Source organism: Microtus ochrogaster, chromosome 7, assembly GCF_000317375.1.
Source record: "Microtus ochrogaster isolate Prairie Vole_2 chromosome 7, MicOch1.0, whole genome shotgun sequence".
Classification (NCBI taxonomy): Eukaryota; Metazoa; Chordata; class Mammalia; order Rodentia; family Cricetidae; genus Microtus; species Microtus ochrogaster.
The window spans coordinates 53,908,204-53,919,039 of record NC_022014.1 but is presented as its reverse complement, the minus strand read 5'-3'; the positions used below and the strand labels follow the sequence as shown (position 1 = coordinate 53,919,039).

General features: G+C 39.3%; 1 protein-coding gene across 1 annotated transcript in view; it reads right to left on the bottom strand.

Moving 5' to 3' along the window:
- Positions 1 to 10,836, bottom strand: part of Ubtd2 (ubiquitin domain containing 2) — a 62,329-nt gene that overhangs the window by 13,110 nt on the left and 38,383 nt on the right. The window contains exon 2 of the mRNA XM_005350366.3: positions 2,994 to 3,230. Within this exon, the coding sequence (XP_005350423.1) occupies positions 2,994 to 3,230 (237 nt within the window). The remainder of the gene's footprint in view (positions 1 to 2,993; positions 3,231 to 10,836) is intronic.

The following is a 10,836-nucleotide window of genomic DNA, read 5'->3' as shown; positions in this document are numbered from 1 at the left end:
TTGTGAGCCACCATGTGGTTGCTGGGAATTGAACTCAGGACCTTTGGAAGAGCAGGCAATGCTCTTAACTGCTGAGCCATCTCTCCAGCCCAACATTCTTCTTCTTGACAGTTCACACAGATAAGAACAAATCAGATTTAAATCTACACTCAATAGGATATGCACAGACTATGCCTGTACAGGAAACAGAGATGCTTGCCTTTATGAACTCAAAAGCATTTTAAAATATTTGTTCAATTTACTTAATACATTTTTGCTGTTGTTTTGTTTCTTTTCGAGACAGGGTTTCTCTGTAGCTTTGGAGCCTGCCCTGGAACTAGCTTTTGTAGACCAGGTTGTTCTTGAACTCACAGAGATCCACCTCCCTCTGCTTCCTGAATACTGGGATTAAAGGTGTGCGCCACCATTGCGGGTAAATTTACTTGATATATTTATTGTGTGTGTTTATGCCACAACACACATTTGGATATCAGAAGACAACCTGAGGTAGTTGGTTCTCTTTCCTTCCACTGAATTGGTTCCTAGAAATGAACTCACATGTCATCAAGCTTAATGATAAACACCTTTACCTGCTAAACCATCTTGGAGCACTTTTCAGAAAAGGTCTATTTATTTATTTATTTATTTATTTATTTATTTATTTATTTATTTATTTATTTATTTACTATGCAATATTCTGCTGGCATGTATGTCCGCATGCCAGAGGAGGGCACCAGATCTCATTAGAGATGGTTGAGAGCCTCCATGTAGGTACTGGGAACTGAACTTTGGACCTTGGGAAGAGCTGCCAGTGCTCTTAATCTCTGAGCAATTTCTGCACCCTTCCATGAACTTTTAAACGAAGCTACAATTTGGAGAACATAATTAGCTATAGGTAACTATGTTAAGTATAAAATGATGAAATCAAAGTCCCGGGGTTCTGGATTAAAACAATCATATACATAAATAAGACTCTCCATACAGCCACTTGCAGGCCTACACAACAGATGCTACTTGGGAATTACGCATCAGAAATAAGTAACATAACTTTGTGAAAGTAGAACCTTCATTCTCTGTCACAATAATAGGGTAGCTGAAGGGGCAGATCACGTCACCACCTCTTTATCTGCAATCATGGAAGAAGTAAAGAATTTAAGCAATAGCCACGACAACTAGGACTAAGTGGACATGTTGAAATGGCATTCTACTCAGACACTTCAAATATAGAAGTGATCGTTTTTACACGTGTGGGAAAAGTGGGTATTAGATAAATGTTTAGTGATATAAGTCCATGCTAACAAGTGCTCATAATAAAAAACGGATAGTCATAAAACAAGGAATGCTTCTTAGAAGCATGGCTAATTAGAATATAATGGGGATTTGGAAAGTTGGCAAGGCTCATGAGTAAAACATTCCACACTGGACAAAGAGTCAAAGGACATTCTGCAGATGATTAAATTACTAAAGCATTGCTCTTCTACAAATGAACACAAGTAAAAAAGACAAAAAGACACTGGGGAAAATGACAGTGGCATAAAAATGAACAGTGAAGAGTAAATGTTGATGGTTATCCCTTATATAGGTCAGAAAAAAAACAACTTAGAAAGATACTAACTTGTAAAGTTAAAGAGAAAAACACCAAAGTAAAAGACAAAGAGTACATAAATAAAACTAATACCTAAACCTCAGCATGAAATATTTAATACTTCAACCAAGGAGACCATACAAGGGTATGTGCATTAAGTCTAGCATCTATGTGTCCCTGGATACAAATAAATTATGGTGGTTCTCAGTCACTCTCCTACAGCAAGAAGTTTCTTATAAGGCTCATGGCTACAGTCATGGAAAACTACCCTTAAAAACTTTGAAGCTGGGGCAGAAAAGGTGGCTCAGCAGTTAAGAGCTGTTGCTGATCTTACAGAAGACATGGGCTTGTTTCCCAGCACTCACCTGGCAAAAATACCCATACAAGGAAAATAAAAATAAATAACATCAGCCGGGTAGTGGTGCTGCATGCCTTTAATTCCAGCATTCGAAAGGCAGAGACAGGTGGAATTCTGTGAGTTCAAGACCAGCCTAGTCTACAGAGTGAGTTCCAGGACAGGTTCCAAAGCTACAGAGAAATCCTGTCTCGAAAATACAAAAAAAAAGAGAGAGAGAGATTTCTATTTTATTTTTATATGTATGAGTGCTTCCCTAAACATATGTAATTACATATGAAAGCATGTTATGCACCACATACATGTAGTACCTACCTGCAGAAGCCAGAAGAGGGAATCAGATTTCCCTGGAGCTGAAGTTACAGATACTTGTGAACCACCAAATGGTTGGTTGTAAACCGAACTCAGATCCTCTGAAAGAGCAGCAACCACTGAGCCATATCTCATATGGCCCTTCCCTCTTGCAAATAACAATTAAAAAAAAAATGAACTTTAAAGTTTAGGTCTGCTTATACTAAATGATGGGAAAGCAGGATGACAAAGGGGCATCCATGAAGTCTCATACTTTATAAAACCTAAACTGAGACTCCCAAGCTCTGGCAGGAAAGAGGTTAAGGCAGCAGCAATAACTGCTGCTGGGCAGGGATGTATACTGTATAGAGAAAGGGGCTTGTGTCTAGAGAAAACTAAGTCATACAGAAACTAGAAATACTATATAAAATGTTCTCTTTTCTGAGATTAAGAAACATAAATCCCAGCACTCGGGAGGCAGAGGCAGGCGGATCTCTGTGAGTTCGAGACCAGCCTGGTCTATAGAGCTAGTTCCAGGACAGGCTCCAAAGCTACAGAGAAACCCTGTCTCGAAAATCAAAAAAAAAAAAGAAAGAAAGAAAGAAAGAAACATAAAATGAACCAAGACACAAACTGTCACCAGCTGAAAGATATAAAAAGAAGAGAAAAAGAGGAGTGCTATCTTTTACTATAATAAAAAGAATTAGAATAACATGTACAAGAAAAACAAGAAACTCCCTCCCAGGTGGCTGTGCCCCTTTGAAATCAGGACTCTAAACCTACCGTGTGGTAGTGTTATGTTTGCACCATCAATGATTGCCTGTGCCAGTTCATGATCATTGCTTTCAAAAGCATGTGCTGCAGCCTTCAAGGCATCCCAGATCTCTTTCCGCCCTTCAAATGCTGGTGCAGTGTCCCAAAATTCATCCCTCTTGCTGCGCAGTTGTCCATCTGTCATGGGATAATCGCTTTTCCATTTTGGTTTCTCCTTTTTCAAAGGCTGGTTACGACCTAGAGCAACTGAAAGGAGACAAGGCTGACATCAATATTCATTTTTTAAAAAATCCTTATTTTCTGTAAGAAAAGTTATGTGGTTATATTCTCATTTTGGATCTTTTACCACAATTACAGCTAGATGCCTATTTACTGATTTCTGCTGAAATTCTATTAGCCAATCTAGAGCAACTGGAGATAACTAGATGCAAAATTTCCTTTTCTGGATTTTTTTCTTCCTTCCAACTCAGAGCAATCTTCCTGCTTCAGTCTCCTGAGTGCTAGGATTACAGGTATAATTTTCAGTAAGTCAATAGCTTTTTCCGAAGTATTATTTCCAAAGGATGATTTTAAACAGTTATAAGGGGTTAGGGAGGTGATTTAGTCAGTAAAATGCCTGTGGTTCAAGCAGGAGACAGAGACAGGCAGATTCCTGGAGCTCAGTTGGCCATCCGATTCAGACAAAGCAGTTAACTCCATATGAGATCCAATTTAAAAAAAAAAAAATCAAGTGACGAGCAACTGAGGAAGACACCAACAGTGGCCTCTCCCTTCATATGCACACACACACATACACATTGACAAAGAATTAAACTGCGGGTTGGGAACATAGTTCAGTTGGTGTGGGTAATACATGTTTACGATCCCAGATCTGAGGAAGTAGAGACAAGCAAACCCTCAGGATTTGCTGGCTAGCTATCCTAGTCTACTTGGTGAGTTCTAAACTGATGAGAGACCTAGCCAAGAAAAGGAAGATAGATGGCTCCTGAGGCAGACCAAATGGCCTCCACAAGCACACATGTACACCACTACCCCCATAAACATGCATACACAAGCATATTGACACACACCACTCCCCATAGCTACAAGGAGGGTTATAATTACAAACTGAGAGTAGTGGCACACGCCTGTAATCTCAGCATCTGGGAGGCAGACACAGGTGAATCTCTGTTGAGGCCAGCCTGGTCTGCAGAACAGAGTTCCGGTATAGCCAGGACTACAAAGAGATCATGTCTCAAAACAAAACCTCCACACAACAACAAAATGTAACTGTAACAAATGTACCATCTGGTAAGAAATGTTTACTCACAATGGGTAACTGAACGACTCCAGGAAAATATGGGAATTTTCTGAATAAGAGTTCCATTCTGTTCATTAAAACATATATACATACATACATACATACATACATACATATATACCAGAAGCCAAGAAGCGTAGGAAGTGTTTTATCAAACTAACAAGGGCAGAATATGAGTGACAAATGCTGCAGCAGAGACTCAAGGGAAAGTAAATAGTGTGAAATAGTTTGAATCTCAGGATCTTTGGACATTAAAAAAACAAAACAAAACAAACAAAAAAGAAACAGGAAGTCAAAGCAAATCCAAATTCCAAAAAGCCTACTTTTCTGTGTCCAAGAAGGCAAACCAGACCACCCAACTTAGGAAGAAAGTTAGTGGAATGATTCCTCCAACTTCCCCTCAGAGAGCTCAGAATACCTTTCTCTGAAAACACATGCAAGAGCTAGTTCAGAAAGAAGTGGTGCAGAGGGATGAAACAATTCACTTTTTTTCCTTTGAGGAACAAGGAATCAAACAAGTAAATACTGGGTCAATGGATAAGCTCTTAGCCACAAACAACAACAACAACTACAGCAATGCCGTATTCTAGTGCCAACCCTAAGAAGAAGAAAAGGGAAAGATGCATATATCTCCTTAGAGAATGCTACACAGCAACAGAATTAAAACAAATCTCAGGTAGCCTCTGTACTCAGTTATTTCCACAGCCTACATAATCACTGATCTATTTTCTATGGGTCATACTGATTTCTACTGCCTTCTTACCTCTGGGTCTATCTCTAGTACCAGGCATAATAAAGCTTAATAGAAAGAAGTAAACAGGATATTAAACTATGATGAAAAGATAAAAAATGTTGGGAAAGATTAGGGAGATAAATGACAGTGCAGATAGAAAGCAAAGAAGGCATGCATCAAAATTCACTGTTCCAGCACTTGGGAGGCAGAGGCGGGCAGATTGCTGAGAGTTCAAGGCCAGCCTGGTCTACAAGAGCTAGTGAAACCCTGTCTCGAAAAACCAAAAAAAAAAAAAAGCACTGTTCCATATTTAATTGCAGGAAGAATATTAATTTAAAAGAATCTAAAATGGTTCTAAAGCACGAATACAAAATAAATATGACTCTTAACCCCTGGGAAATTTCTCTTTCCCGGCCTACATTCCTTTATGATGGGGCTAACTAATATGGTAAAGTACATTTGGTTTGACATCTGAATTGAAATAAATTCATTTTACTAGGTCTGACCATTGATTTCAAGGTCAAAACGTCCCTGGTCTCTTTAGTCTTTCATATAAACCTTCAGTACTGACATGTGATGTTTTATTCCCCTAAATGAAATGCAAAGCAAGCAAGTTTTAAAAGGACAAGTCTAACAGAGCAGGGAACACATCCATCTGGTAGCATAGCTGGAAACAGAATCCAAGTCTCCATATGTAATCAACAAATAGGTACTGCCTACTTAGGGTAATACTCTGTGTCTATGAGGTTTGATTCAAATGTGAACAATTCAATCTGTAGTAATGGCTTTCCGCTACATACTGACAAAATTAAAGCACCATTCTCAATAGAATGTCCAAAATATGTCCAATAACCATGACTGACCACTGGTTCCACCAAGGTGAAATGAAAGGGCAGATTTCATTTTCAGCTACATTAACCTCTACTTGAGTAGAAAATTTATACTCAATCTCAGTCATTGAGCCTAAGTAAAAAGAAAGGCATGGTAACAAGTGAGCAGATTCTGTGCCATCTACTTGGATAATGTGTTGGGTTGACCTGAGCAGTTCTAGACTATCATATATTTTAAATATTCTAAGCATGTAACTTGGTGCAGTTTCTTGTCATTGTGAGATCAGCAACAAAACCTCTACAGTCTCACTATCTGATATGAGCAATTCAAAAAGGACCTCAAATTTGGTATGGTGGTACCTACATACAATTCTAGTTACCAAAGAGGCTGAGGCAGGAGGATGGCAAATTTGAATCTAGCCTAAGCAATTTCAAATCTAGCCATTTCAAAAAGGAAGCTCTAGCCAGACATGCGGCATGATGGTGCATACCTTTAATCCCAAGCACTCAGGAGGCAGAGACAAGTGAGGCTGCCCTAGTCTACAGAGCAAGTTCCAGAACAGCTAGGGTGACACTGAGAAACTGTGCTGTGGGATAAAACTTTTGTACACTGTAAAGATTTGTCACTTGTATTGGTTTAATAAAATGCTGACTGACCAGTAGCCAGACAGGAAGTATAGGTGGGACAACCAGACTAAGAAAATTCTGGAAAGGCCAGACACAGTTGCCACCCAGGCGTGAATGAAGAATGCTGCACTGATAAAAGGTACCAAGCCACATAATACAGACAAGAATTATGGGTTAACTTAACATGTAAGCACTAGTTAATAATAAGTGTGAGCTAACAGGCCAAAGAGCTTATAATTAATATAAGCCTCTATGTATTTCTTTGGGACTGAATGGCTGCAGGACCAGGCAGGACAGAAACTCCCATCTACAAAACCCTGTCTCAAAAACAAACAAACAAACAAACAAAATCAAGACAACAGTTTTCAAATACCAAAAAAAAAACCCCAAAAACCAAAAAAACCAGAAAAGTAAAAACACCCTTTTCGTATGTGAATTACCTTCCTTATCTATGTGAGGTAGCTTTATTTCTTCTGCTCATATTTGTACTAAGACCAAGAACACAGTCTCAGAGTCTCCCCCCCCCTCTCTCTCTCACACACACACACACACACACACACACACATACACACATGTGTGTGCGCAACACATTTATATTGGTTAAGGTAATCATCATTCTGAATGTGTTTTATAAACCATATCCTGTCAAAAGTTCCATGATAATAATTCCTTTGCAGGAGTAAACAAAACAAAAATGAGTATTCACCGTGAAGACATGAAATAGGCTCATCTTATTTCTGTCTAGGTTTCTGAACCTTAAACATATATAGTATGTATCATCTGAGTGTAGAACATCCATTATTAAAATAACCAAATCTCTGTGGCAATCATTACAATTTGAAAAGTCATAGTTTTTTGGGGGATTGGGGTGGTATTTTTTTGAGACCAGGTTTATCTGTGTAATAGCCCAGGCTGTCCTGGAACTCACTCTGCAGACCAAGTTGGCCTTGAACTCACAGAGATCCACCTGCCTCTGCCTCCTGAATGCTGGAATTAAAGGCATACACCATCACCACCCAGTGGAAAGTCAGATTTAATTTTTTTTTTATTTTTACACATGTGAGTGTTTTGCTTGCAGGTATGTGTATCACATATGAGCAGCACCCACAGAGGCTAGAACAGAGTGTTGGAACCCCTGACACTGAAGTTACAGACAGTTTTGAGTTCCCATGTAGGTATTGGGAATTGAACTCAGGTCCTCTGGCTGAAGATCCAGCGTCCTTAACCACACAGCTATCTCTCCAGCCCTAATATAATTAAGTCACTCCACTATCTGACCTTAAAAGTTTCATGTTGGTTTCAACAGAGTACCAAAACAGGTCAAAAAAGGCTTCATGATAACCTAAGTCAGAGTTACTGCCCAACTTATCTTTAGTTAAATTAACTGGGGGAAAAAAAGCTATTTTGGCAAATTAATTCAAGTTATCATCTCATTAAAACATATGACTTGGGTGATTAAGGACAGAACCTGGGTCCTCTGCAAGAGCAACAAGTGTTCTTAACTGCTAAGCCCTTTTCCTTGTAAAGGTTAAACACTGTTTCCTCACTCTGTCACAGATTTAATACTAAAAAGCTAAAGGCTTGCTTTTCAGATGGAACTAAGTAGGATATGACTTTAAAAACATTTTTATCACAAATTCATTTAGAGATTCTGTTTATAAGAAACAATGATCTTTGGGAAGATAGGTCAGTTAGTGAAGTCCTTGCTATGCAAACATGAGGACCTGAGTTTGATGGAAAGCCCACATAAAAAGCTGTGACTGACATAATATCCTTATAATTCTAGTGCTGGAGAGGTAGAGACAGACTGGGGCTTACCAGCCAGTCAAGCTGACCTAAGTAGCAAGCCCAGGCCAGAAAAATGAATCTGAGGGTGGCCTCCATATATCCCTCCCCCAAGACAGAGATCTTAAAAAGTGCCTCATGATTGTGAAGTCTTTTCTTCCTTTTGGTCTTTCTTTGAAAAATTCCTGACTTAATGTTTGGGACTCCTCAGATAAAGAAAGGAAAGGTCAGAATACAAAGGCAAGATAAAAATACCAAGACTAAGATGAGTGACGGTGGTAGACTCCTTTCATCCCAGCAACTGGGGGCAGAGGCAGGCAGATCTGTGAGTTTGGGGCCAGCCTGATCTACAGAGTTCCAGGATGGCTAGAACTGTTACACAGAGAAACCCTGTCTCCAAAAAACAAAATTAAAAAAAAAAAAAAGCCAAGATGTGACCATGACAATATTAGCTGTAACAAACAGAAACCTGGAAAGCATCAGCTTTATATATGCCTGGGGTGGGGATGACAGAAGAGACACCATCAAAAGACAAATTATCGTCTCAAGCAATTTTCAAGTATCTAAAGGAGGAAGAACCAGGACAGAAAATTCACCCTATCTGCTACTGACTAAAGGCATAAAAAAAGAAGGAAAACCTTCTAGTCACTTCAAAGCTAAGGGGACAGTGCAGAACTCTGACAGCAGATTTTGCGGCCCTCCCGGAGCTAGCAGAAACAAACCTAAAGTCCGTAGGTCTCTAAGAGGGGAGGGACCTTGAACAAAATTTCTTACTCAATCCAACAATAGACCAGAAAAGCTAGTTTCAGAGTCTCCTCAAGATAAACTTCAATGAATATGAAACTGTTGCTGTTTTTATTAATTTTTATAGATGAAGACTTTCAATTAAAGAAAGGAAAAAACATAAAAACAGAAAACCTTATTAACTCTGGATTAGTAATGTCAATATAAGCTTATGACCTAAAAATGCTCAAAAATATTTTATATCTTTTTAAATAGATGCCTAGAGTGACAACTTAGCAGAGCTAGGTAATAACTGAGCTCCAGAGCTTAGTTCTAAGTGAAAATCCCAATTTAAAGGAGACACAGCTTCTTAGAGCAGGGGTTCTCAACGTGAAGAGGCGGTCACAGATATCTTGCATATCAGATATTTACATTATGATTCATTAACAGTAGCAAAACTACAGTTATGAAGCAACAATGAAATAATTTTATGGTTGGGAGGCATCACAACATGAGGAACTGTGTTATAAAAGGGTTGCAGCATTATGAAGGCTGAGAACCACTGCTTTACAGAAACATCTATTTTTAGGCACGGACTTCAGAAAACTAAACCAGGTTGTGACAACTCAATGAAATTAATATTTCAGTAATTTCACACATCCACAAAACTATGGAAACCAAAACCCTGTAGGTAGTAAGCCATAAACGTAATGTGTATGGAACCCAACTCTGATCTGTAATCGCTATTATATGATCACTTTAGTGTTATCAGCTGTTTGTATCCCCTCGAATCCTGTCACGCCATAATACCCAAAGCATGACATCTGGAGGAAGAGTCTTTGGGAGGTAATGAGTTTATGCAGGCAGGACACTCTAGGGTGGGATTAGGAGAAAGAGCTAACACTACCACGAGAGGACAGATGAAAGGCAGATAAATGGGTACCAAATGGGACCTTACTCAACATCAAATCAATCACCACCTCAATATTAGAGATCCCAATTTTCAGAATTGTGAGAAATAAATTTCAGAAGTCACCCAGTCTACAGTACTGTTACAGTGACCTGACCTGACTAAAATAGATACTGTCACCAAGAAGCAGGGCATTGTAATGAATACCTAAAAGGGTAGAAATACTGTGCAAGTAGTGGCTGGAAGAGGGTGACCCAGCATTGCCACTGTAACAAAACACCTAAGAAAACCAACAGATAATGAGGAAATGGGTATTTGAGCTCATACTTTTGGAGGTTTCAGCCTAGATCCTTTGTGCCTGTGAAGACCCACACTGGTAGAAGCACATGGCTGATGTTAACTGAGCAAAGAAGCAAGGAGAATAGGGAGACTGCCAGGGTCTCATTATCGCCATCAAAGTCCTGAAAGACCTAAAGGCTTTCATGTCCTAGAACCTCCCCAAACACCATCCTGGAATTCAAGTCTTTAAGATAAGGGACTTAAAGAAGACATTCAAGTTCTAACTATAGCAAAGATTTTTGAGGTACGTGCATGCTAGAAAAAACCAATGTTCCTAAGAAGAGATTGCGAAAGGCAATTCTGCAGTGTGTTCTAAAAGAAAAGAGAGGCTGATGAGACGGCCAAGCAGGTAAAAGGTGACTTATCACTAAACCTACTAACTTGAGCTCGATCCTTGGGACCCATATGGTAGAAAGATAGGATTGACTCCTGGAACTTGTCCTCTGACCTCCACATATGAGTTGTGTAAGTGTACAGAGAGAGAGAGACACAGAGAGAGAATAAATGTGATAAAAATTTTAAAAGATGGGATTCCTCAGCAACTAAACATGGCCGCCCGGTAGCCCAGTGATCCGCTGACAAAGGGATGAACGGAGCAAGGGGGG